The sequence below is a fragment of the Aspergillus mulundensis genome, assembly GCF_003369625.1.
Source record: "Aspergillus mulundensis strain DSM 5745 chromosome Unknown scaffold_5, whole genome shotgun sequence".
NCBI classification, from domain to species: Eukaryota; Fungi; Ascomycota; class Eurotiomycetes; order Eurotiales; family Aspergillaceae; genus Aspergillus; species Aspergillus mulundensis.
Genome location: NW_020797893.1, coordinates 187,608 through 214,722, shown reverse-complemented (window position 1 = coordinate 214,722; position 27,115 = coordinate 187,608). Strand labels below are relative to the sequence as shown.

At 52.8% G+C, this 27,115-nt stretch overlaps 9 protein-coding genes across 9 annotated transcripts; 6 read left to right on the top strand and 3 right to left on the bottom strand.

Moving 5' to 3' along the window:
* Positions 1-853: 853 nt before the first annotated feature.
* On the top strand, positions 854-2,631 carry DSM5745_05430 (fungal specific transcription factor domain-containing protein; the record flags this gene model as incomplete). The annotated part of the gene is made up of 4 exons (XM_026747446.1): positions 854-871; positions 929-1,074; positions 1,137-1,175; positions 1,254-2,631. 4 exons carry the CDS (start codon positions 854-856, stop codon positions 2,629-2,631), a joined length of 1,581 nt encoding a protein of 526 aa, XP_026603278.1.
* Positions 2,632-4,322: 1,691 nt separating this feature from the next.
* DSM5745_05429 (uncharacterized protein) lies at positions 4,323-6,702 on the top strand (the record flags this gene model as incomplete). Its single annotated transcript, XM_026747445.1, has 3 exons — positions 4,323-4,785; positions 4,833-5,185; positions 5,512-6,702. 3 exons carry the CDS (start codon positions 4,323-4,325, stop codon positions 6,700-6,702), a joined length of 2,007 nt encoding a protein of 668 aa, XP_026603277.1.
* A 2,456-nt stretch (positions 6,703-9,158) lies between these two features.
* Positions 9,159-10,665, top strand: DSM5745_05428 (uncharacterized protein; the record flags this gene model as incomplete). Its single annotated transcript, XM_026747444.1, has 2 exons — positions 9,159-9,562; positions 9,678-10,665. 2 exons carry the CDS (start codon positions 9,159-9,161, stop codon positions 10,663-10,665), a joined length of 1,392 nt encoding a protein of 463 aa, XP_026603276.1.
* Positions 10,666-11,034: 369 nt separating this feature from the next.
* DSM5745_05427 (uncharacterized protein) lies at positions 11,035-11,990 on the top strand (the record flags this gene model as incomplete). Its single annotated transcript, XM_026747443.1, has 4 exons — positions 11,035-11,085; positions 11,142-11,170; positions 11,233-11,749; positions 11,808-11,990. 4 exons carry the CDS (start codon positions 11,035-11,037, stop codon positions 11,988-11,990), a joined length of 780 nt encoding a protein of 259 aa, XP_026603275.1.
* Positions 11,991-12,322: 332 nt separating this feature from the next.
* On the bottom strand, positions 12,323-12,847 carry DSM5745_05426 (uncharacterized protein; the record flags this gene model as incomplete). Its single annotated transcript, XM_026747442.1, has 1 exon — positions 12,323-12,847. One exon carries the CDS (start codon positions 12,845-12,847, stop codon positions 12,323-12,325), a length of 525 nt encoding a protein of 174 aa, XP_026603274.1.
* A 1,436-nt stretch (positions 12,848-14,283) lies between these two features.
* Positions 14,284-15,234, bottom strand: nscE (NAD-dependent epimerase nscE; the record flags this gene model as incomplete). Its single annotated transcript, XM_026747441.1, has 1 exon — positions 14,284-15,234. One exon carries the CDS (start codon positions 15,232-15,234, stop codon positions 14,284-14,286), a length of 951 nt encoding a protein of 316 aa, XP_026603273.1.
* A 1,775-nt stretch (positions 15,235-17,009) lies between these two features.
* On the top strand, positions 17,010-18,190 carry DSM5745_05424 (uncharacterized protein; the record flags this gene model as incomplete). Its single annotated transcript, XM_026747440.1, has 2 exons — positions 17,010-17,020; positions 17,233-18,190. The coding sequence occupies 2 exons, from the start codon at positions 17,010-17,012 to the stop codon at positions 18,188-18,190; spliced, it is 969 nt and encodes a 322-aa protein (XP_026603272.1).
* A 1,746-nt stretch (positions 18,191-19,936) lies between these two features.
* DSM5745_05423 (bZIP transcription factor) lies at positions 19,937-21,317 on the top strand (the record flags this gene model as incomplete). Its single annotated transcript, XM_026747439.1, has 2 exons — positions 19,937-20,057; positions 20,119-21,317. The coding sequence occupies 2 exons, from the start codon at positions 19,937-19,939 to the stop codon at positions 21,315-21,317; spliced, it is 1,320 nt and encodes a 439-aa protein (XP_026603271.1).
* Positions 21,318-22,916: 1,599 nt separating this feature from the next.
* DSM5745_05422 (uncharacterized protein) lies at positions 22,917-24,396 on the bottom strand (the record flags this gene model as incomplete). Its single annotated transcript, XM_026747438.1, has 3 exons — positions 22,917-23,345; positions 23,410-23,616; positions 23,689-24,396. 3 exons carry the CDS (start codon positions 24,394-24,396, stop codon positions 22,917-22,919), a joined length of 1,344 nt encoding a protein of 447 aa, XP_026603270.1.
* Between the last annotated feature and the right edge of the window lie 2,719 nt (positions 24,397-27,115).

Below are 27,115 nucleotides of genomic sequence, written 5' to 3'. Positions count from 1 at the left end.
AAGAAAGTCAAGAGTCCAGGCCGACGGCGGACTTTAGCCCAAATAACACCGCAGCGTTTGGTTGACTGACATTCATCGGCCGAAGGAAATTGAACCCACGGGTGATCCTGCATGCCAACGCGACCCAGGTCCATTTGCGGTGGACGCAGTGGTGAGGTAACGTAACTGTAGCCATGAAGAGGTCTGGGAAGCTGAATGGAGGCTTATGGACGTAGATGTCAGATGGAAGAGGATGTTGGTTAAACGATCCATCGGAGAGGTGCTTACCTAGTACCTAGGTAGTAGCGCGGGCCAAGTGCGGGAGCTTAGGCAGGTAGCCCAACAGGTCCCTACTCCCTTCCTTTCCCCTGTCAGCCTCCCCACGGTGCTAGTGCTCCACGGGATTCAGACATATGTCTTACAATTCTCGAACGGTACGGAAAGGATCCCATATGATGATGCATCCCGACGGCCGAAAACGTCGGGTCACCTCCTGCGGCCCTTGCTACAAGCGCAAACGAAAGGTACGTGAACCGATTGATCAGAGGGCAAGTGTGGCTAATACTCTCATTGTCTCGGCAAATAGTGTAACCGTCAATATCCATGCAATCATTGTAGCCGCCGTTGAAGACCAGAAGAGTGTCTCTATAGTTCCTCTCCGGCGGAGCTGCTGTCCTCGCGTACTCGGGCCCCCGGAAATGAGGCGCAGGATCGCCCGTTGGACACAGCACAACCACTCTGGGATCGGGCGGACGTTCACGAGCCCGATGGATTATGCCCGGTCGTTCTGGACGAGGCGAAAAGACACTCATACAACCCACCCTCCGCTCTTGCCCAGTCGTTTGGCTACTTTGAGGATAGCACCTGCAACACCATGGCTTTGCTCCGGCGAGTAAGGCCTCCGCAGATTGACGTCTCCTTGCCCGACTAACCCGGTCTTGTTGTGTAGTGGGACGTCGAGAGTCTTGGTGACAGCCATGGCGGCGAAACAAGTGCATCAACCTACCTCCAGAGCATAGAGCGCGATCTCGACCGAATGCCCCGTCGCCAAGTGCTTGATTTCCTTGTGCAGTACTTTCTATCTGAGCTGAATTGGTATGCGGTTTTCTAGTCGTCAACGCCCCGAGCGAGGATTCGCTAATCGAGCTTGCCTTCAGGATGAAACAGGTCATCCATGCCCCCAGCTTCCTGGCACAGTAGCAACAATGGTGGACCAAAGACCAACCACTGCCCGTGCGCGACATCGAGTTTGCCGTTCTGATCCTGCGCATCAGCGTGTACGCGGCGCAGTCTCTCCCATCCCCTTCCCATACAGTAGACAGTATCGGCGGGCTCTCCCTCACCAACATCCGCAACACCTGCAGCGAAGTGAGCGACAGCCTCGCCCAAGCGTGCCTGTCTCTGGATTGGAAAGGGTCACTGGTACGCGTTCAGGACACCCTCTTCCTCGCCCTCAAGTTCTCGTGCGAGGGCAGAACCGACCGATTCTGGGAGGGCATTGCCGCGGCCAGTCGCGCGGCCCAGAAAGCGGGCATCCACGCCGATGCGTCTTTTCCAAGCACGAACGGCGCCCAGAACTTAGAACGAGAGATTGAGCGAAGGACGCTGTGCAGTCTTTACGTCCTAGATAGCCATCTATCCCGGCAGCTGGACCGCGTGCCGTTTCTCCCGGACGACCTGGTATCAGAGGCCCTTCCCCAGTTGCGTCTCGGGCTAGAAATCAGCACCGACACCAGCGCACCGGAGCTCTTCACCGAGCGGCTCATGCAAGTGCAGCTAGGTCAATTCTGGCGCAGCTTTGGCCCGCGGCGGAATGCTGAGTATGACCCTTTACAAAGCGAGCAGCGATACGACCGGTTCTGCGCTGAATATCTACCGGCGCTGCCGCCTACATTTGCACTGGAGCCAGATACTCAATGGGATACTCGTCTACTCAAGCTCCCTACGCAGCGACAGCTCCTGCACATCGCCATCTTCGACTCCATCTGCTGGAACTTCCGGCCGCTGCTGCTGCTCAAACCCGCCCAGATCGCCAGGCTTGCCCCATACAAACAGGTGCTGCTGCAGTCGCAGAAAAGGCGCCTGGTCCTGGCAGCCCTCAAGAAGCTGGAGGCCGTCACGGCCTTGCACGCCAAGCTCGGCGGCTCCCACACACGCTTTGCTGTCATCATCTTCAACACGTTCGAGGCCGCCGTGCTCCTGCTTGGTCTCTGCTGCCACGCCGACTTCCCCTTTGGCCATGGGGAGGAGGATACAATGCTACTGGGCGTCAAGGCTGGCCGGTTGACGCGCCGCAAGGACCTCCAGGCGGCAGAGCAGGCACTTCGTCGGTTGCAGATGCTCGCTGATTTCAGTGAGATGGCCGCTTCAGGGGAACGTGTGGTGACCCAGCTCTTCATCAAGGCTTCACAAGAACATGCATCGGAGCCGGTGGCGCAGACGGGGTCTAGTGGGAGCTCGGCTTGGCCGGGCTCGTTGCTGGACTCGCTGGGGCTGGACGACAACGCCGGACAATGGGGATTCGTGGAGCACGCGAATTATGGTTGGTTGCCCGAGTCAATCCCGACCATGACGCAAGATGACTCGTATCCGGTATTGCAGGGGTCGCGGCTAGGCTTTGCCGCACCCTGGGCCGTTGATAATTCATTGTAGACTTCCATAAAATATTGTGTATAGGCGGGTTATAACAGCTAGCGTAAGAACTCAATATCCTGAACATGTTGGATTATAAAGGCTGGCCTGTTCTATTGCCAGTGGGATTCCATCGACTAGCGATATGCTAGCATGTCCCTCATTATGTTGGTTGCCCTGGCTAGGGTTACCTTAAAGAGCCACCAGTTTTTTAGTCCATCAAAGTCGTGAAGCTCACCCTTGAGCTCTGAACGTTCAGCACTATACAAGATGACAGCCCCCCGCTGTGATCTACCGCCATTGCCTAGGCAAGAATCCCTCCCAACAATGGGCCCTTGACCACACCCTCATCCTCCCCAGTCCTCAACGTAACTGCCGCCTCCCAGTCCATCGGAACCAAACCCTAGCCTCTACATATCTCGTCCGTCTCGGAAGCATAAAACAAGCCCCAGGCATCAACGAAAAACCAGACTCAAAATCCCGCACATATCCCAGCCCCGGTCCGAAATCCAGCGCGTAGACTTTTAGATACCGCCAGCTCGTCATGACCACATCCGCCAGTTTTCCCTCCAGCCTGTACCAGTTTCCATCCGCGGCCTTTCATCCGCTGCAACTGTCGCGCAGACGCTTTTCGCGAGGGCGGAGTTCATGTTATATAGGATATTTGCGCGGAGGTCTAGGGCGAGCGGAGTTAGGGTTAGAAGGTCACGGGGCCTTTATTCTGTCCACGCAGAGTGTAAAGAGATGCTGTCGAGACTCGAGAGTCTGATGGGAACCTCGATCGGCATCAGCGCCTCTGGCCCCAGCAACTTGGAAACCCATGCTTGATATCAATTGTTGCAATCCTTGGCCACCAAACAATGGGCTAATTAACTCGCCTTGCGGACTCTGACCGGGTTTGCATCCCGGATGGCTTCGTTGAGTCCATACAGCGAAATAGAACCGATCGTTCTGGGCTGTCCTCTTGCAGTTAGCCCTAACGGCGCCTGTCACTGCATTAGCATAGGCCAATACGCCAGCTTCGGCCCCATCGCCGGCCCACATGGCGCCACGACGGCCCATGCCGTCCTGAATAGGCCCCTGTTAAAACAAGGGTTTGGGGTGTGGTTGAATGCAAGGCGTACTTTTTGTGAGTCTAGGTGGCGTGGAGGGGAACCCGGCGAGCAGGGGTTATCCAACTCACCCAATAACGACGGAGATGTGGCTCGCTTGTAGGATGTAGCATTAGTCTTTCCAACTCTTGACTCCTAAACGAGCTGACAGATGACAGGCCATCTCCTGCCATCCCGGCATATGCAACGGCGGCTTGTGCCTAGCCCTAAAGAAGATAATGCACTTGTCGGAGAGTTGAGACAAGGAGACTTCCATGTCTTGGAGACTGGAGCCTGCTTTTTCTCAAACGCCGGTGGTGCTCTCTTCCCTGGTTCATGTCCACCCTGGGCATAGTTCCCTCTGCTAAAACCACGCGTGAATTTGAGGAACGAGCCGTCCAACTCCAAGCAACAAGAGTCCACCCGTGGCCCGTTCCTCGGCAACAAACTCGTGGTCATACCTGACCTCTGCTTGGCGAGTAACTCCGAGTAAACCGGTGGTTAGTATTTGGAAGGGAGCTATACCAGAATATAGTATAGCGTACCGTGCCGAAACAAATAAAAGCGATTTGCCGCCGAGGATATACCCAAACATGACACCTCACATTTCCCACAGCAGCGATGACCGTACTCAACTCTGACAGGCCGCTTCCCACTGTTCTCATCACAGGATGCAGCGAGGGCGGCATTGGATCAGCCCTGGCGGAAGCCTTCCACGAGCGGGGTTTTCACGTTTTTGCGACGGCACGTTCGCTGTCTAGAATGGTTCACCTGGAGCGATTGTCGAATAAGACTCTTTTAGAGCTTGATACTGAGTCTCAGTCCAGCATCAATGCCACCCTGAAGGCAGTGATCGCCTATACGGGCGGCACCGGGAAGCTGGACTATCTAGTCAATAACGCGGGGCTGACTCTGAACTGCCCAGCTCTGGATGCCGACTTGACGTATGCGAGGAAGATGTTTGACGTTAATTTCTGGGGCATGGTCAATGTTACGCACACGTTCATGCCGCTGTTGATTGCTTCTAAGGGGACGGTTGTAAACAACGCTTCCCTTGCGGGAGTTGTGCACGTACCCTGGGGATGTAAGGCTCTCGAAATCTCCCTTGTGAGCCGACGCTGATAGAGCTAGCATTTTACAATGCCTCTAAAGCCGCTGTTCGAATGTACGGCGAGTCACTTCGGCTTGAGGTCGCTCCGCTAGGCGTCAAGGTAGTCACCGTCATGACCGGGATTGTGGCCTCCAAGATTTTCGAGAATGCTCCTCATGAGGAATTGCCTGAGAGCTCATACTACACGGCGGCCGGTCCGCAGATAGCAGAGCTTGCAAGCGGAGCAAAACATGCCACTATGGCGATGCCAGCGGCTGTTTATGCGACCGCCGTAGTTGATGATGTGCTCCGAGGTTGCAATGGGATGACTTGGAGAGGAAGAGCTGCGTCTCTCGGATGGTTGATCCATTCGTACATTCCGACCTGGCTGACAGTAAGTCCTGGACTCAACCCTCACAACACGCCCAATACTAACTGTGGTTGCCGAAGGATCGTGGGATTCGCTTGGGTAGCGGCCTAGAGAAGCTGTGAATTATCTTTCTGGCTCCATGTAAACCACTCTATAATGCGAAATAGACTTACTTCCTGGCCAATTTGACATGCTTCATATTATGGCGGGATCGACTCGGGACGATGTGGGAACGATATCCGCTTCGATGCTTATTGAGTCTGATCACTTTCCAATTCTGCTTGGCGCGCTGTAGGACCTCGCCCTCTGCTGTTCCATGAGAATAATTTCCTAAGCTTAATCATCCTCAGCGTTGTCCACAGCATGACGGGTGTATCGGCAATAGCGTCATGACGGAGCTTATCGGAGTTAACAACAATCTGATCCGGATATGTGGAGATCTCGCCAGGAAGTATAAAGCTCCTGACATGCCCCATCGAACATTACCACCAGTTTATCCAAAACGACAGATACCACTTGCAACAACCATGCCAGCCCAGTCACTGTTGAGATCGATTTCCCGACCGATCATCACCCTTGAGGAACATTTCCTTTCCCGTGCTGCGCTCGCATCGCCAAATGCGCTCAACCAGAAAATGCGAGCCATCCCCGGGCTATTCGACAGTTTCACCGAGCTGGGTCCACGGCGCCTTGCGGATATGGACGCCGGGCAAGTGACCATGCAGGTTGTCTCTCACGGCCCTGGTGACCTGTCACCCGCCCAGTGTCGAGATACCAACAACCAGCTCGCAGAAGCCGTGCGCGCCTATCCGAGCAGATTTGCCGGGTTCGCTGAACTGCCAATGCATGAGCCCAAAGAAGCCGCAGTGGAACTCCGACGGATGTGCTCGGGCGCTTTTGACGGGGTTCGCTTTGTCGGAGCGTTAGTGGACAGTCATACAGAAGGCGGATTATACTATGACGGACCTGAATTTGACGTGCTTTGGGAGGAGGCGACGAACCTGGATGTGCCGATATACATCCATCCAACGTGGCCCACCCAGCAACACTTCACAGCGTACAAGTTTCCCAACGTATCTGAGGATGTGAACGCAGCCATCCTCTCATTTGGATTTGGCTGGCACAGCGATGTGGCTATCCATATTCTGCGTCTGTATGCAGCGGGCGTGTTTGACCGGTTCCCGAACTTGAAAATCATCATTGGGCATATGGGAGAGATGATTCCCTACATGCTTCAGAGGATAGAGCGGGTTTCCTCAAGATGGGGAAAGCACAGGTCGTTTCGTGAGGTGTGGGACGAGAATCTGTGGTTAACGACGAGTGGTAACTGGGCGTTGGACCCGCTGGCTTGTATACTGCGCAACACGAAGCCCGACAGAATCATGTATAGCGTGGACTACCCGTTTGCGAAGAGCGCTGACGGGCTGAAGTGGCTGGAAGAGCTGGAGGGGAGTGGGATGGTGACTTCGGAGGTGTTGGAAGGCATCCGCTGGAAGAATGCGGCTTCATTGCTGAAGTTGAATGTCGACCAGGCTTCATGATGTCTAAAATTAGAAGATCTTATCGTTCTACTTACCAATGGCCTAAAGCAGATGAAGTGCCCGTTGCATCCGATTGCTGAGATGAGCATCCTTGAAGACGATTGTTGAATGTGGGGAGTAAACAATGCCACCCGGTGACGAGACTGTAAGGAGGTTGCAGTGACTATAGATATTTGGCCCTCTACCTGGTCGAGATACTTGGACTAGGGCTCGAGTACGAGTAGATTGTTGAATCATTCAATTGGAAGAGACACATCCCAGGACTCGCGCATGTGAACTTTGAACGCGTTTCTGCTGGTCTGGTCCTCTTGGAAAGCCTCAATTATATCGCCAAGCGCTTGCCCATGCTGAACAATCGTCTCTTCGAGGGTTCCAAGCGGACGGAACAATGAGCTCTGGGCTCGGAAACGACCGGGGGGAGCCGTAGGAGCACAGGCGGAATACCCAAGTTGCGGTTGAAAGAATGCAATTTGTTGGACGCTCCCTGCCTTGGTGCCTCAGGCATCCACGCTTACCCGTTTGGGACTAGCTGCACGTGACTCGCAGACCTTATATATAGCGCCTCCGGTAGCCACCCAATAGGAGACTCAGGCTTCACCTACAACGCTCTCTATGTCATCAGGTTATGAGCCGCTACTCTGTCCCAGCGCTTTGGTAACTATACGTCTTATCTCCTTTCTTATTGGCCGGAGCGGAAGCCTCCCAAAGCGCTGGGATACCCCGGGTTTTCAACATGCAGAATTTTCAAGCCTCTTTTGATACCCCTGGCCTATGGCCAATCATTCCTCTTTGCTGTCTCTCTATAGTACCGACCGTCTGGTACTGACAGTTTGGCTACCTGCAGCTAGCCAATCACACCCCTTATAGTCCATATCTACCACGCTTGCATGCTACCATTCTGAGTCAGATTCCTTCCAGGGACCCGGATAAAGGGTAAATCCGGGGGTAGTTAACCGCGAACCGGCCGGGTGGTAATCCCCCCCGCATGCTACCATTCTGATACTTGTCATAGGCTGGCTGTTGTCGGGTGCAGACCAGGGGCTTCGTCTATAAGCCAATCAGACTCCTCCTATAGGCCCGGGCAGAGGGTAACCTAAGGGCATCTAGGTGAACCCGGGGGTAGTCAATCCCGATGCGGGCCGGCCGGGGCGTTTGCATATGGCGCGTGTTTTAAGGTTGCTCCACGCGGGGTGCAGTGCTGCAGCCTTATTTTATACTTCTTTTTTTATACTTCTTTCGACTTCTCCGGCCTTAATTGGCCAAATTTCGACAATACCATTCTTCCATTGGCCACCGGGCCGCTCCCGACGCTAAATCCGAACCTTATATCCCTTCCTCCGCCTGCCGAACCGCTTCCCGCGCCGAATCCGAACCGCTGGGATACCGTGACAACAAGGGGTGTATAGTTTGGCCAGCCAATGGCAGCTCTATGAGGGGTGTATACCTCATACAGTTGGCCAATGACAAGCCTCCGGCGTTTTTATACTTCCTCCGCGCGCCGAGCCGCTTCCCGCATACAAACCTCCGGGGTACTGAGACATCGAGGGGTATAGCTTGTCCAGCCAGCCAATGGCCTCTTTATGAGGGGTGTATACCTCATACAGTTGGCCAATGACAAGCCTCCAACGCTCCTATACTCCTGTTCCCCGCGCCGAGCCGTTTCTCCGGATCCAAGATGCCGGGATAAGACACCTCCGCCGCTCCCGCGCCACGAGGGGCGTATAGCTTGTCCAGCAAGCCAATGGCAGCTCTCTGAGGGGTGTATACCTCATGGAACTGGCCAATGACACGCCTTGGATATCTTTATACTTCCTTTTCCCCGCGCTGCCGGGCCGACGCGCCACGAGGGGTGTACTAGGGTATAGTTTGTTGAATTGACCAATGGGAGGTCAACAAATGGTTCTTTTTTTTTTCTCCGCCTGTGAGCTCTATGCGTTTCCTAATTAGGAAAGACCACCGGGTTCAATTTTTCATGTATATTAGCGGTTTGCCACGTTTGCTAGTCGAGGGGTGTGTTGGACGCTCCCTGCCTTGGTGCCTCAGGCATCCACGCTTACCCGTTTGGGACTAGCTGCACGTGACTCGCAGACCTTATATATAGCGCCTCCGGTAGCCACCCAATAGGAGACTCAGGCTTCACCTACAACGCTCTCTATGTCATCACAATTCAAGGGGTTATCCGAGATAAAGGCATTGGACGCAGCCGGTTTGGTCAGCTGCAAGGCTTGCCCAGAATCAGTCGTATGTAAGTGTTGTCGGGCACACTGCTGGTCTCTCAGAACTGTGGCTTTGACGGTTAACTGTCATTACCTGTTAGTGAAGAGCAGAAATTGATACCTAGAGTGCTCATATTGCTGAACAAAGAGCACACAAGCGGCCTAGCGCGTTGGCGAGACATGATCCCGGTCCCGGCTGCCAGGCCAACTTCTCCTTTCTTCCTTCACTTCACATTGACAATGGCACTCCTATCCTCCATCGGTCGATCAGCATTCTGCGCAGCTACCAAACCACAGTTTTACCGACATGCTGCCAGTTTATCCCAGATAAGAAGGAAATTGCACCCGCCGCCTCTGAAATTCAAGTACGATGACAGAGAAGAACATAAGAGGAGATTCGCAAATTTGCTCAGCATTTTGGAAGAGCCAAGTATACGCGCCGAGATATCTGAAGTTCTGACCCCAAAATCAGACAGATCAGCGTTCACTTGCGATTCTGAGGGCTGCATTGGGGAAATTCCACCCCCGGTTGACCTTCCGCTACAGACTTTGAAGAAGCTTGAGCAAGCAATTAACCAAGCGGGCTTTGGGGGAGACTGGGAAAGAACCGCTGTCCTTGATACTTTACTTGTTTTCCCTGTCTCGTGATCTGAGAACATTGGTGGTTTTCCCTCCTTATTGGGAATTCCCAGAACCATCCAAGCACCGAGGTGGAGGAGCGACGAGCAATTATCAACCGCTGCCGAGATATATCTTCAGGGACCTCCTACTAGGGCTCAGTGTCACCGGAAAGTACGCGCCCTTTTTGCAGAACGTGAGGACGGTAGAATTTGAGCCGGGGGATGAAGCTGTACTCAATGATCCGAGATGGTTCGATGCTCTCGACATCTATGCGTCTCTCAATCTTGTTCGACAACTCCCTGTCATCGAGACCATTATTTTCGAGGCTTTTACCGAGGATGAAAACGGAGATCAGTATGGAGACGGTGAAATACATTGTCCGCCTCCTCCTCAGTCCGCGAACTATACCAAAATTTACATGAAACACACGGATCTTTGCAACAGTACTTACTGTGCGGCCATTGATTCAGCGAAACGGTTGGAGGAGCTCGTCATCTCCGTTGGCGGCCGCGGTTGTATTGGGGTAACGGCTGGCATCTATGAGTACTACGCCGTCTACCCAGAACTTATTTTTCATTCCCTCCTCGCCCACCAAGACCGCCTTGAGTACCTTGATCTCGACTTCGAGAAAAACGTAAATTTGTCGGAGCTCTTTACCCCGACTAGAACATGGTTTAAGAGAGAGGATGAGTGGTGGCCGAATCTTCCGTATGAGCAGGAAGGGCCATCACCCTCAGAAACACTCGCAGAGGTCCTTCAAGGCAAGTCTTTCAGGGAGTTCACACAACTGAAGCACCTGGGTATTGGCGTCCACCTCCTGTATTACTTTGCACGCAGCATTGGTAATACCAAGGCGGTAGACGATATCTCACTGGCCGATGGACTCCCGCCCAATCTGGAGTCTCTCCATATTTATGGCTACAAGAAGGGCGATCCGTTGCTATACTCACCAGACCTCAAGATGGACTACCATATAGCTAAGCTCATGGAAGAAAAGGAGACAAAGCTGCCGCATCTGATGCAGATTAAGGGGGTGGAGGAGTATATCCCCCATGCAGAAGTGGTCTCAGACGCGGATGAGAATACTCACCTATTATGGGAGCGCAAGTATACTGAAAAGTACTGAGTTGACTTGCCCCTGCAGCAACACTACCTACCTGCAGATTATGTATACTAGTCTTGCTTTTGCCCATTTTTCAGAAATCCTGACCAGTTACATACAGGCAGCCATTTGTCGAGAAGCAAGTCAGGGAATTGAAGCATGGTGGCAACCACAACCATGCCGTATAGGTTCTAATTATCTGTAGGAGATAGATCCATCAGAATAAAGATATTTGAGTTTGCTGGCTGACCATGGTCAATGACGACAGGCCACACCATCTGCGGGCCTGTAAACCCCGCTTCTGTACGACAAGCACAAACAACACCCCTCCATACTTTTATTCCTCACCTTCCTAACAATTCCAGCCCTGAACCATCAGAATCGCAGTAGACAATGCCTCCCAAGTGTGATTCCACATCGGCCATCTACGGTCTAGTGCTTCTGGTGAGTTGGCTATCCACGGACAACCGTTTCTGCAGCTACTCACTGTCCCTCGACAGGCCTCAACCATATCCCTAGTCCTCGGAGCGTACGTTCTCGCTATTTCACCGACAATCAATCCTGTAGTCTCAGTCTAACCAAGCAAAACAGACTCTCCTGGGCGCGCACGACAGCCCTCCACCTCCCCCTTCCAACATGGATTCCCGCAACAACAACGCTCATCACCCCCCTCGCACTCATCGCCATCTTAAGCTACCGCCTCTTCGTTAACAACACATCACAAACCCAAACCAACCGGCTACGATTCACCTTGCCGGCTCCGCTCCTCTCGCACATCCATACAATCCTCCTCACAACGCTCGGCACCCTTGTTCTCTCCTACCTTTTCCCCGCCGACATCCTATCATGCCACCTCGAGAACCAATGGCAGACGTTCTTCGCACAGAAAGACGCACACGCAATTCGCGCAATCCAAGACCGGTTCCAGTGCTGCGGGCTACGGAGCATCCATGATCGCGCGTGGCCGTTCAAGGATCGGACGCATGGGGATAATGCATGTGAGCTGCAGATGGGGTATAGACGCGCTTGCGTTGAGCCGTGGACTGCGTCGCAGAGGAGTGTCTCGTGGATGGCTTTTGCGGCTGTTTTGGGAGGCTTGATTGTCAAGGTTAGTTGATGTGTGGTATATTATTGAAACAACTGGGCTGATTTATGGATGGATGTAGATTGCCTTCGCACAGCTTTCAGCTCGCAGGGCAAGCTGGATGGACTCGCGTTTACACCAGGCGAATGGGCGCAATCCGCAGCGTCTTGCGGGGAATGAGGATGCTGAGAATGAAGGCGAGGCTAGACGGACATTGCTGCCGCATTCTAGGTCTGGGCAGGAGAATGTGTGGGATGTCGATTGAGGATGACTTTACGATACATTTTCTGCTGGGCAGGACTTCTTACAGTGGAACATACCTAACTCCAAAAGACTGACCTTGGGCGTCAAAGTCGCTTGGATTCTTATGGTGGGTTGTGTGTGGAACGGCACCCCCTAAAGGCTTATGGGATAAGGAGTTCAGAATGAGGCCTTGAAAAATCCCATTACCTGTTATCCAGACTCATTATGTTGTGATTCCCCGACTTCAATATCACATATGTTCTTCCTTGAATCCAATAACCACGTAGATCTTGCCGAGGCTTCCAAGTCCCTCAAATTTCAGTGACCAAAGGAAAATTCGCGAGAACACTGCTCCTAAAGCCAATGCCACTTCATCCCCAAACGCTGGAAATAGGTGAACAACGCACGTTTCGGTATCTCTCCCGCATATTTCCTCTGCCACCACGCCGCAAACGATCCCTCGATAGGTCCCAGCTCCCCGAAACCAAGGACCTCAAGCATCCAGGGCATCAACACAGCCAGGACACCGAGGGCAATCAAAGTGGTGTAATATGGGTGCTCGGTGCTGAATTCGAGAGCGGCGTCTTTGGCCTGGCCTAGAGCGTCCGCTGCCGCTTTGGCCATCTTCGCACCGGCTTTTATGGCGTTATCGAGGCCTTGGAGGGTAGCTTTGGCGACAGCTTCGGTCCAGCCCGTGGTGGAGACTTCGTCTTGGAGTTCCTTGTGGAGGGTGTAGGGGGAGTCGGCGCTTAGAATCTTGGTGACGATGTCCGATGCAATGCTCTCTGGCGAGCGGGAGGCAGTGGTGTTGTTAGTGATGGTAGTGGTGGAAGGGCTTGCTCCGAAGATGCAGTCGAGAATCGGCTGGAGGAGAGACATCTTAAGAGAGATAGAATGGTGATAATGTTTCGAAGAATCTTTTGCTTTGGAGGAGTTCTACGAGGGGGGAGGTGCGTAGTTGATATGTTAAAGCTCATTTAGCTAGGTAACATCTCAAGTCCAATAAACGGCGCAGAGCCAGCAAACAGCGCAGAACCAACAATTGCCGCAGCTCTAGACGGCAACAACGAATAACACCCTCATTCCTCAAAGGACCCAACCAGGATCCAGCCATCATTCATGGCGTCTCTACACTGGAACCATCCATTTGAACTTCTCCAACTCGCTTGGTCTTACACTCTTTCATTTCAGCCTAAGCAACTGACCTCATTCCTCGCCCAGTGCTCTTGCTTACCATGACCATCCAGAGCACTCAAGCTTCAAAGTCGGCACCTCGCCGCAACCCTCTGCGACGATGCCGAATGGTCCGCAGGAAGCAGAAGTCTTCCACCACGGCATCAAAACGTCAAGTGCAACGACTTCGATTCCTCGAGGAAGAAATCGTGAGGTCGATCAAGACAGTCTTGGAACTTGCAGCCCAGGTCAGAGCAGTGCGGAAGGGGCTGGAGGCTCGCAAGGGAGGCAAGGGTGGGCAACGAAAGGTGTAAGCCTCCTGCATATTGAAAAGCTAATATTTACTGATCACCAATCAGCCGGAGGCGCCGCTTTCGTTTTAGGCGCCTGAGCCAATTCTAGACGCTAAAAGCTGCTGTCGTGCCTCGAGGTTGATAGAGAGTTTGTGACAACGTCTGGCGCTGAACACAAGGGGATTTGGCATGGAAAATCGTCGAGAAGGCTGAGGATGATTTGGGCATATGTCTGGAAGCTATTGTCAGAAAACGGGTTCGAAACTGATGTCTGCCGGTGAGATTTGCGTCCCCATTCCGTTGTTGCATTGCCTGGAGACTGACATATTCGTGGTAGGACGACGAAGCAAGTAAAGAAATGAAAAGATGTATAAAATTGTGCCGGAAAAATGCGCTACAAACAAAAATTTGGCAGATACACTCGCACTGTTTAGTAGGAAACCTGACAACGAATTGGTTCGACGAACTTCCCAGGGTATACATGGACGAATACGGTTGACAGGATAGGCTCAACGTTTTTATTGCTTAGCTGAAAATAAAAGGAATGGAAAGACACAGAGGAGGTCGACTAACCGTCCGGTAGGGGCCTCCTTACGGTTGTATACCGTTGATACGTATAAGAAAGGACACGAGAAGTAACGACTAGAGCAGCAAGGCCAAGGTATGCGATTCTCCTTCATCAATCATGTTTCTGATCTATCTTGCGATTAGACACTATTTTGGCTTGGGTATGCGATTATAGCAACTTCATATCATGCCAGAACTCACGTACAGTGGATAATACACAGATGAGGATATTCTACTCCAAAAGAGCAAAACGCAGCGCCCAAAACCACCAAGGTACTCCAATTATAGAGCAGCAGCCTCATTCATGAACTTCTCCGCAACAGCCACATAGCTTCCACTGCGTACCTCCCAAAGCAAACCCGGTCCAACAGGTTTCCAGCCAAGCTGCTCAACAGCCTTGCGGTTCGATGCACGGTTGGTGACTCCAATGAATCCAGCCAAGAATGGGCCCCAGCGCGCAACTGCTTCATCCCGAGTAATGGAGCGATCGGGAACTCCCACAAGCTCGCTGACGGCAGTCGCTATGGCCTTGTAAGTCGTGGTTGTGTGGCCAGTGCCGTTGAAGATGTCCCCGGGCTTTGCGTGCTTGGCAGCAAGGAGGTACAGCTGCGCAGCGTCATCGACATACACATCCGAGAAGCAGTACTCGCCATCGCCAATGTACACGGACTCGCCCGATTTGATCGCCATCTTGATCAGTTGCGCCGCGAAACCGGTGGCGTTCCCGCGGCCGTAGACGTACTGAGGAAGACGAATGGAGACAACACGAATGCCCTTGTCGACAAACGAGAGAGCATGCTTCTCTGCGACATCGCGGTTCGTGAGGAAGTGATCAGCTAGAGGTGCAGATTCGTCCGTCTCTCCGCCGTTGGGGTCTGCTGCGACATTTGCAGTGCCATTGGTGACGACGAGGGATTTGCCGGTTCCTTCAAGGCCTTTGGCAAGTGCAGTGACGGCGGCGATTTCAGTGTCGACAAGTTGCTGGTAGGGCTTGGAGAAGTCATGGTCGAACGCAAGGTGCAGGACTATGTCGGCATTTCTGCTCTCCTCTGTGAGGAGCTCGGCATTGGTGAGGTCGCCGCGAACGGGAGTTGCACCAAGAGACATGAGCAGAGCATCTCCTTCATCACGACGCGAGAGACCGCGAACACTGTACCCTTCCTTGACAGCGAGATCTGTGACCAGACGGCCGATGAAGCCCGTTGCGCCGGTGACGAACACCTTTTGGGACATGTTGAAGAGGTGGTGCAGATGGAAGGGAGAATGGAGTACAGGAATCAAAAGTCGATGAGAGGTGTACTTACAGGAGCTTCCAGAGGAGGAAGAGCATGGTGTTATATAGACAATCAGCATAGTGTTGCACTGCAGCACAAAGTGCGGGCAGTGAATGCTTTCGTGGAGCCACCGGCCGGAGATTACGGACTTATCTCACATCGCTGTGGCCACGCTTAATTCCACCATTATTACTCGGAGTACGATTCAATGCCGAATGGAGTTACGACATAATACGTCCTGCCTATAGACGAGGTTGACATTGACACTGGGGGCGACTTGTGCTCATTCACTGCTTAATTCCGCAACACCCGGATATCGACTGCACAGAACGGCTTTGGGCCACATCGACTGGCAATAGGAGCATCGCATTTCACGGACTATCTAATGCTACAGTTGTATGGCGAGAAGACTTCTTGCTGGACGCTTCAGGGCATATATACATGCCGTCAAGCATCCAACCAGAGGGGCACTATAGCACTATTTGTTGTCTCTACATAGTAGCTTTCTGAATGCTGAGAAAGATAGGCCATATATTAACCATCTTGTGTCGGAAGTCCGAATTCCAATAGGTTTAGCAAGCAGCCTTAGTAGCATTCATAATATCAAGTCTGGAGAGAGACTTTCGACAGAACTGTCTCAAACTACGGTCTTGACAGTTGGGGAACGGTATTGATGAACTATGTCCTTGAGAAGAATGTGAGGAATTACCGATAGACCACAGAATCTTACTGGCTATAGGCCAGTTTCTATACTCCAATATACTCTGAGAATTGTTAGCTTATCGCTTTATTTTCCCTCTATGGTGAAACCCTTGCACTAGTCTTCTTTCCCTGTATTTACATATCTAGGTTAAGCGACTACTTATTTCGGTAGAGCCTTAAGGACAAGGTAATAGGCTAGTCCCTATAGTTACTATATAAGAAAGCCTATAGCTAGTTAGAGCACTCGGTAGCGATCCTTGATCTGGGGTAGGTGCGTGGCCACCTTCCTAGGGAGTAACACCCCTACTCACTTCCATATTCTCCTCTGCCCAACTCTCGGATCTTGCCCGCATTCTCACAGCTCTTTCTTTCTTCCCATCTTCTGCTTCTTCACAGCTTGCCTTGAACAGTTCAACCTAATCCTTTCTGTGTTTGCTTGATAAATACGCTCTTGCCGTTCGTTCCTCCTTCGTCCTCCACTGACCGACACCCAACGACATTTCCCGCAAAATGTCGCTCCAGGTTCTCAGCAATGAGATCCTGGACCTCATCGTTTGCCATCTAGCAGATACAGGACATCGAGCTGACTGGGACTCGCAACCACGCGCGCCCAAGTCCAGCCACAGCATCTGCACCACCAAACTGTACAAACCGCCGTGCAGTCAGAAACTCTCGCGGTACGCGGCTGTCTCAAAGAAATGGCAATCCGTCGTTGAGCGTTATACCTTTGCGTCTGTGAGGGTCAACAACATTAATTTTGTGCTGTTCAAGCAGATTTTCGACACACGCTCGGAACGCAAGAAACTGGTCAAGGAGCTTTTCTACCAAATTGACCTGCCTGCCTATCGCGAGATCCGAGTGAACTGCTTCGAGCGACCAAATGAGCACGGACGAACATATTCGCTTTTTCAAGAGGAATCAGTGAGCTCTGGGAGGAGCTCTCTCTCTGGGGCCATGAGCAAGACTCGATGGGAATGCGCCTAGTTCTTTCCGCTAAACCAAGCGTAGCTGGGGAACGTAACCCGTACGCTTATGAGCCACGAGTAGACCGTTGGTCCTACCCAGAGCATAGCCTCACCCTGCCCGGAGATGTCGACAGTGGACTTTATACACTTCCTGGCCTGCCACGCATTGCCTCACTGCAACTAGCATCCACCGGCCGACGCATTGACCCGACCGCTATTGGTACAATTCTCAACACCTTGCCAAATATTCGGCACTTGGCTCTTGTTATATTTCCGGTAATTCAACGCAGGCATAAAGCTCTTGCTGCGGAGCACCGGATTGCTTTAGCAGAGGCTTTGGAGGCACCTACCCTGCATGCCCTTGAAACTCTTTACATCGAGATGAGTTATGAGACGCCGCAGAACCACAGTTATCAGACTGCGTTAGCTCATGACCCAGACTACCCGCACGGTGACTCGCTGAACCTGGCAGTGTTCAAACTGGCCCAACGAAGTCTTCGAGAGCTATATCTCGGCGAGAGTTGGCCTATTTCTTCCGCTATATGGGGAGCATGCGATGGTATCAGCGAGAGCTTATTCCCCTACTTGAAGATTGTCCATGTCGATTTTCCTCTCATCACCTACGATGGCGGATGGCTATACACCGGTAATCCCGATGATGCGCGGGTGTGGGGAGCTCTCAGTCCGCAGTCTCCGCTACTGGACCCCGGCTCTGATTTAGACTCCAATTCTCCATTCAACCCCGAACACGCCGAGAAAATATACCCCGGTTATCATAATATGGAGGGAAATGGGGATCATCCATGGCATGAGTGGAGAGTGCATCCAGATCCCGAGATTTTCCACCCTATTCTCGCGGCAATGGCGAACGCGGTGCTGAGAATGCCAAACCTAGAGCATCTGAGACTCAGGCTGGTACCCAATATAGATTGGTGTTGCTCGGGAGGATCTAACGAGCCTATGGAGTCGACAAGGCACTTCGACATCTGTCTCAACTACTTGCACGGTGAGCATCTGACACCTATACTTCCCCTATGCTACCGCGTCGGGCGGCCTGAGAAACCAAAATGGATTGTTGAGTCTGGTCTGGAAGGAATCTGGGAGATTCCGGAAGACATCCGGGACATCATGAAGCAAGCCGTTGGAGAGGACGGGAAAGTATTCATGCTCGACCCAGAGGCCGACGTCCGCGCAACATTGGGCCCGGATGTCATTGCCATTATTGAAAGGGGCCGTTCTTTACTCTAATCTTCGCTAGCTACCAGCCATGAGCCCTGATTTATTGCCAACTACTTCACCACTCTCTCTGTGTGATGCATGAACGTTTTGCTTGTCTTATTTTCTTTCCGTATATTCTTCCGTTTTCCAATTCTTCTCTCCAATGTTCGCATGGTTGAATACCCTATTCTTGCCTCGTCTGTCAAATGTCACAGTAATTCGCATGTACGAGTACCAAAAGATGTCTACATATGTATCATTCCACCTCTCCTCTGTTCCTTTCTCTTCTTTTCACTCTCGGGCTGAATGTGTTGATTCTAGCTCAATCAGGAGTTCTAAGCTTGCCACTCAAATTTTCAAATCCTTACGTTCCAAAGTAACTCCCTCTGCCGGCCGATTCGTCGGCCCCATAGTAACAGACCACGTCGTCCCCGTACCCTCCAGCCCAAGAGCATAGTAGCTGAGGGCAGCATAACCCCCGCCTGTCCATAAATAATAAGATCAGCCTCCGGCCTCATCCAAGGCAGAATAGGCAAACGCCAGTGGCGGGGGACAAATACACTCATCAGCCGCATACCCCGGACACCGCAGATGACACGCCCCGGAATCCAACTCATCTCGTGCATCCGGATACACACCGCCGCAGTGGCACTCTGTGCTGTTCCCAAGCGCCAGTATTATGTCCCCGCGCTGTGTACACTGCGCCCTGCACAGTCCGACGGATTGGAAAACTGAACGGCTGGTGAGGGTGAAGGGTTCGGAGGCGAGGTAGCAGCCGAGGTAGCGTAGGGCGTGGGAGGTGGGCGCTGTGACTAGGAGGAGGGGTAGGATTTTTTGTAGCGGTGTCATGGTATAGGGATGCACGAAAGATGTCGATGTAGGCTGAGTTTACTGCTGGTTATGTGACGTAGCTTGTGCGGGGCAGGACTGGGGGCAAGATCGGCCGGGGGCGTTCGCCTCCAGCTACCTGGTCCAGCTGTTGAAGCATCAGCATGTATATTGTCACGATGTAATGGGGCACTATAAGTAAGTACCTTTTATGTAGGATTGTGGCCGGATGAACCATAGGTTAAAGTCACACATGGAAGTACCGATTCGAAGCCATGGTTACAGAATGATAAGCTTGATTCGAAGACATACTCACAGGCATATCATAGTCCTTGTTGTGTTTTGCGAGCTTCTCAATCATGGAGTAGCCGAGATGCAGCGATGCCACCATATTCGCCCTGCCGTGGAATATACCGTCCTAGGACTTGCACAGGAACTCCTACCACCGTTCGATCTAGGGCTGCCTCTCAATCAACATGAAGTTGCACCGACTATGGCTCCAAGTAGAGGGTTATACACCGGTAAGAAGGCCATACCTCTATGGACACGTAGATGTTAGTGCCTTACTACCATAACAGACTAAAGCGCTTTGACACTGCTGTGATAAGTATGCGGCAATGACCTTACTCACCTGCATGGAGCAGTAGCCGCTTTTCTAGACGCAGGTCATAAAATACAAAAATCCAATATTCACCCTGTTCCTATTTCTCCACAGACAGAAAACTAATTCCCTAATAGTTGAACTTTTGAGGTCAGATATATATTTTTGCTAGTGACTCTTATATCCCATTATTTTGCTTGAACCCAATCAGGAATAGCGGGTATGCACTTAGTCAAGCCTCCCTTTGTTCTCGTGGCTGACTTCAGCCATCGCTCCCTTTTGCTCCTCCACCTCCACGTTCTCGTCATCGACGCCGCTCACACACTCGGATCGCTCAGCTATACGCCATGCCGCCCCGAACCCGCAGACAAGAGCCAAACGAAAGCACCGGGACCCAGAAGCGTAAGCCTGCCCGCCGTGACCCGGAGAAGCGACGGCAGCAGAACATCCGCGCTCAAAAGAAATACCGTATGTTGCATCCATGTCCACTACCACCCTGTCAGCATATAGCTGCTGATGATTGGTCTAGGTGAGAAACTCCGACAGCGCTTAGAACATCTAGAAGCGGTTGCTGCGTCTGCCACACAGCCTGCTAGTCAAGGCTTGCCTGGCACAGCTCCATCATCTTCTACCTCTCAGAGCGATAATACTACACCGGCTACTCCTCAGTCCACTTTGGATGTGTCCGCTAGTTTACCCACAGCTATAACGGACTACCCACAGCTTGCTCCTCAACTGGATACTATCCCATTGGATCTGAGCTTGTGGAACCCTAATCCGCATGCACTAGTACCGGATGCTCCGTCATCCCTAGGCGTATGGGATCCTAGCACGTTGCCTCTGTCGGATGGAACCCTATGGTATCCGCCACCACTCGACCAACTAACCAGAACCAAAACTCCAGACGACACGATATGCCCCCCTAACCTAGATCGTACTTCACAGCCAGTCACCTCCACGACTCTGGTCGAGGTAACCAACAGCAACCCCCTTACTCTCAGAAGCGGCGTCAACCACCGGCCAAGCTTGGCCTGGACTACCACTGTCGACTGCAGCTGCTCCAGCCCACACTTTACAATACAGTCGGGAGGTCCTTTCTCCGCCAATCCTCGCCAGCTCAAGGTGCTCACGACCATGCCAATAGCTGACCCATATGCGAACAGCCTCCGAGTCGACCAGCATTGCACCCTAACAGCATTGTTCTCAGTCGTAGAACACGTCGGCCTAACCATGGACATAATCTGTTGCGATGACTCTACATCCCTCTTTTTCCGCGCCGACGCCTTGACATCGGATCCGTTGACCAAATCCAATGTGATTTCTGCCGTCCAGAAGAACTTTAGATCCAGAGTCAAGCACGACTTGAGGCCGACCAAAGAGCAAATCACCATCAGCCACCATCCGATGATGGATATATACCCCTCTCCTACTCTCCGAAACAATCTTGTCACCCGCCAGGGCGAGTATGATGAGGATGAATTCTTCCATGATAGCCTCGCCGGATTGATATGCTGGGGAAGTGCAGGCATTGGGCAGAAGGATCGAAATGTCTCTGCTGGAAAAGCTTCGAGCGGAACGCCGTGGGACTTGCGCAGCTGGGAGGCTCAAGAGTGGTTTGTGAAGAAGTATTGGAGTTTACTAGGTGGCGAGGATGGAGAACTGGTACGACAGACTGAGTGGTGGCGGAGTGTCAGAGGGGAAGCTGAGCTTGATGTGGTTGAGCTATGAATCGCCCACCTGCTTGTCGTTTGCTCTTAATCTCTATCCCCAGGTCAAGCAGAATTGCAAGTACGGAGTGGAAACAGCCTCAGCTTTTGCGCAAATGGCCCACGGCTGGAGTCTGCGCGGCACAAGGTTCACAAGCCGCATCTTGATCACAGTCTACCTTCGATTTATCGGCCCGGAAACCATTTCTCTGGATGCATCATAGATGCGCATTTCCCTCAATGTCCCTGCACTTAGAGGACAATCAAGCCATGGATGATTCAGAAAACGTCCAAAAGTGCTGAATGGTGAGGCCTCCATGAATTTCAGAGTCTGTCGAGCGATGTTCTAACAGGCGCAAGACCCCAGCCTTCTCTACCCATGCAAATTGCCATTTCTATCCCACAACAGCGCTTCAAGCCTTGTTGTCCCCCCCTTGATGTCTGTCAAGTTATAACGGCATCCCTTTGACCCTTTGCATCCGGCCTCCTGGGGAAGCTCCAGGCAAACCGAATCGGCGTTCTCTCCCCTTTCTGAGAGGACCACTGAACATCCAGCAAGGAGACCATGACGCCGAACAAGAATGAGTCACTTGCCTGGTCAAACTCAGATACCCAACCTGTGTTATCTCCACAGTCAAAACCTACGCGCTGAACCGCGACAAGACACCAATGCAGCAGTTACGGAGGCCGCTGCGCTGTCATGCCGCGCAGCTTCGAGTGCGAGATCATCCCGAAGGCATGGCACTCTGGAATGGCCTTGGCCGCTTGGGAAGCCCCGGGGGCGGGAGATTCGAAACGAAAGCCAAATTCCAAGCCCGCACCAGAACGAGCAGAAGTGCCCAAAACTCTGACGCGCGAACATGGCATAACCTCGCTGCTGGCGCTCACGTTCAGGTCCATGATGGCCAAGCTTGACGTCCATTATATTCCCGCTCATTGGCAGGCGGAACGTTCAACATTAGCTGGATAACATCCAGACGCTGGAACCGCAGCTAAAGACGGAGCTCCCAGTTTGCGTTTCCTTGATGGCCAGATGGCGTTTGATGTGAGCCTTCCTGGGACCTTTACAGGGACAGGCGCGAAAAGTTACAGGGAGTACGCTAAATGGGACAGTGTCGATTGCAAGACTGGGGTAGGGCGCGTAGGCGCAGTGAGTGCCTCACGAACAGTCAAGGACGCCAGCTTCCAGTGTATTCATACCTATATGTGTGTTTTCTTCTTAGCATCCAATCGTCCTCTCAGGTTGCGTTACTCAATCGTACCTCGACGCATACATGAAATCCAATTGCGGTCTCTGTCCGCAACTCGAAACACTATCCGCTGAGAATTAGGGCTATCTACTCCGCTTTTACGTACTATATTCTGCCGCGCAGAGCCCCCAAGGTTTAGCAAGCACTACCATATGATCTCAAGTAGATAGCGAGATAAAAAAGCAAAAGTGGCCTCTATTCTAGATCAGACAGTCAACGCTCTATCTCTAGTCGACGCAATCTATGCATTAAATCATAAAGCGAAAGCCAAAGCCAAAGCCAAACGCAAACGCAGCAGAAAGAAGTCTATGTCGACAAGACCCATCCGCTAGCCCCAAGCTACTACCGGAGAATACTCAATCCCAATCAAATCAAAGCGACGCCCTCCCCTCCAATCTCTTCCCCAACATCTCCGCCGCCTCCTTACACATCCCCGCAACATCCACGTCCGTGATGATGCCATTTCTGGTCTTAATCGCCTCCTCGATCTTCTTGAAGTCCCGGCCAACGCCCTCCGCCCGCCACTCATAGCAGTCGCCGATAAACCTACTGCTCTGCACAAGCCACTGCGTGCGCTCGCGGCGGCTGGCGTCGAAGACGGCCAGGACGGTCTCGAGGTCGCTGTGGGATTGCACGCGCGGGTCGGACAGGAGCGTTGCGAGGACGGCGGTGTCCTCGAGGCAGAAGCCAGCGCCGGCGCCGTGGTGCGGGGATGTGGCGTGGGCGGCGTCGCCGGAGATGGCGATGCGGCGTTTGTGGAATGTTGGGACGGGGTGGATGCCTAGGTCGAAGATTGCCCACTGTTGCGGATGGTGTTAGTGTGTGTTTGTGGTTTGTTTGAGGAGTAGGGAAGAGGGGGCGTACGATGCTGAGCTTGGGTTCGCAGAGTTTGAGGAGCTTAGTGACGTTGGGACCATAGCCGGCGAAGTCGCGGAGGGCTTCTTCGCGGGTGCCGTCGCGGGTTAGGCGGGTGTAATCGGACCACGGGTCTGGGGTTGTGTGGAAGGCCACGATGTTGAGTGTTTTGCCGCCGTTGACGGGGAATGTGAGCATGTGGTTGTTCGGGCCCATCTGGTAGGGTTAGCACAGTTCCATAATGTCTGGAATGGGAACCTAGTTCAAATCTTGATGAGGGAAACGTACATGCATGCATGAGTTGGACGCGAGCTCCTCTCCAATCGCTTCAATCGCCTTGTCCATCGGGACCAGCCCGCGGTAGGCATACTTGTGCGTGAACGATGGATGCGCAGAGGGATGGTCCTCCCCAACGAGGATCTGCCGCACCCTGGACTTGATCCCATCGCATCCGATAACCACATCCGCCTCGTCCTCCCCTCCGTCCGCAAACTTCAGCATGAGCTTCCCGTCGCTCTCCCGTTCCGTTATGTTCTCAAGCCGCTTGTTGAACTGCGCAATCTCCCCTGGCACCAGGTTGACCAGCTCGTCCAGGAAATGAGCGCGGTGGACGCCCGTTTGCCCAATACTGTTTGTTATTGTGAATGCAATGTTCTGCCTCTTGCTCTCTTTCCCACCCGAGGCTGCGTTGTACTCGTCTTCATTATGTGTGTACCCGTCCAGGTAGTCGAACCACACCTTCTCCTTCTCTGGCCAAAGATTCCGCGTACATACTTTCTTAAATGCGTCGTGGATTCCGCCGTGGCAGAGCTTCATTGCCTCGACAGCATTAGGGCCGAAGGAGACGCCAGCGCCGACCTCAGCAAAGGCATGGGCTTGCTCGTAGATTTTGACGGAGATGTCGCGGTGATGGAGGGCAATGGCCAGAGTCAAGCCAGCAATCCCGCCGCCGACAATGGCGACGTGAAAAGGTTTCGGTTTTGTCGAGGAGGTCATTGCGGGGTCTAATCCGAGTCTTGGGCGTTTATGTGGTGTTCTGTATGGTCGCGAGGCTGTGCCGGTGCCAATTGGTGCCTTGGCCGTTCTATACACTCTTTCGCGTAGGTAGGGCGTGTGCTGAGGAGATGCGACAGGGGAAACCGTCGACCTTTTATCCTGGTCGATGACGATGAATTATTGAGGTCATGGAGATCGAATCGGAACCCACCAAGCCTCGTCGGATCTGGGGTAAACCACGTACTTGCCCCAGCGGACCCTCTTCGGATGCGGACTTCGGGGGCATCGCGGTTAAGACGGCAATGCCTCTCTACTGCGCAGCCGACGATTGGCCGTGGTCTTCTTTGCTTTAGCTAGATCATTCGGAATGCGCCGTATGTTCGATTTGATGATCGACGAGGACTCTCCGCGTTCCCCAGTCTGCAGGCTGAACGTTGTCGTGCCTGGATTTCCCGCATCCGATGACGCAGTGACGCCACTCTTTCGGAAAACAAGTACATCGGCAAATGATGGCCCTCAAGACAGTCCGAGGAAGAAGAGACCACGATATACTCCTACAGCAAAGCAGTGCTTTGCCTCGAACATTGGTGAATCATGTATTCGTCGAGCTTACGCTCGCCCCAGGGTTCATTCAGCGTGCATCGACTCCAACGGGACTCATTCCGAACTCAAGCTGCGACTCATGTGTTCGGAATCAACTCCGAGCCTCCAATCGCAAATCCATGTTGAGAGGGCTACTGCCGTTCTGGCAGGATAGTGTAGAGTTGGCAGCTGGCATATTAACGGTTGCTTCACTGATCCGGGGTCCCCAGCGGCTGGACGGTAGGGATAGACCGTCCCCATACTTCGGATGGAGTTCAACCCAGCAATATCCGCGAATAGAGTGGGATACTGCAATGCGCTCCAGTCCGCTAGATCTCGCATCAAAATACGGCCGACCTTGTCTCCAATCACGATACTTTGCCCCTGCAGCCAACCCGGAAAGGTAACTCATCACAATAATGAAGTCGGGCCTGGAGGCTGGCGCCAGATAAAAAAACCCGCAGTTTCCCCATTCGCTTGGCAAAGCTGGGGCGGCATTGTGCCTGCGAGAAACATCCGACCTGCAGCAACTCGACCCCATATCAAGGACTGTCCGCGTCCAGTTGAGGCGGCATTATTCGCTGCACCCAACCATTATCTTCGTCCTGTGTCGAGTACTTTGGCCAAGTATTACAAGGGAACCTTATCCGCAGCGAGCCGAAATTGATACTCTCTCCGCACGACACTGAAACTTTAAGATGGTGTCGGTGAGTGCCTTGTCTCGTTTGCGTTTGTCAGAAATCTAAACCGTCAGAGGTTTACTACAGAACCCTTCCTCCATTCAGCCAACCAGCACTCTGAAGTAGAGGTACACCGGGATGAGCTTGTGAATCTTCCAGTAGTGGTCGGTGAGCAGCACACAAGCAAGGGCAGAGCTCCGGTGTGACTTCTCCAAATTCGATGCGGAAGACACGGCAAGCAGCGCTGTTTCGCTAAAGGACGAATTGGGCATCAACCCCTCTTGTGCACAGTGCAGTGGACTGAGGGCCATAGTAGTGTGATCCCGAGGCACACTAACAAGCAACGACTTCTCGGCCGTTGTAACTGGAGGTCCGCCTTGCACCGCGAAAACAGTTCCACGGAGTAGGCTCGCCCCTTTATCATTCCAGCATTCGAAGATCCACGGATGGATGGCCTCAATTTTGGAAGTCGGCCAGGGATGAATAGGCGCCTACTACTGCGTACTTGGGGTGGGAGATCTCCGCAGGCTTGCCACGGGCAGCTCTTATCGAACTTATCGTTGTGCTGGTGACTAAGCATTCTCCACCACGGCAATAAGGAACCAAGTGGCGCGGAGCCAAGCTGAAATTTCAAAGTTGGTGGTTGGAGCTCCAGCGATGGTCCATGGAAGCTCAGAAGGAATTTGGAGCTGGGGAGAGCTGCTGCGTGTTGGAGGGGGAGGGGCACGTCGCGGGCACCTGGCCTTTGACTCTTTAGCCGGTTAGACCGCATACCTAAGAGTGAGATGACACCATCGCCAACCTGCAGCTCCTTCGCTGGCGTTCTTCATAGGCTCTTATCGGTTTCGATATGCAAGGTCGCAGCTCGAACTTTCAGCTGATCTGTTAAAGCTGTCCAGTCGAGACTGTCGAGGCCGCCCCACCGGAGTTCCCGAAGCACTGGTGAAGCTGACTAACCTTGTATTGTACGGAAACTATGAAGTCCGCCAGACCTCCCGAGTGTCGAGCTTCAGGGTTGCCCAGACTCGAGCATTTGTGTCTCTGTTGCACTAGATTCCGAGTCAGGGCATCGCAATGGAGAGCGAAATCGAAACCGCATGAGCACGATCGGGATGCTGGTGCGGCTGCTGAGCTTAGGCACTGGCCGTTGTTACGGTATGGTCAGGTAACACTGCTCGATCCGAGGCCGATGCTACCGAAGAGCACCGCAACGTCGCACGCACAAGCTCATCAGCTCACAAGCCAACCTTAGGAATAGGTATGGAGTCTAAACAGTGAGCAGGGAGGTGATTCCATAGCAGCTTGCTTGCTATCAACGGAGCTCACCGATGCCTGAACTCAGAGTATAATCCGGAGTAGTCGAGCTGCCAAAGCTTTCTTCCAGGGTGGGCTAAACCTCGGCGAACCCACTGGGCCACTGCAGCGGATATCGCGCTGTCCCACGTTTCGAGTTATCG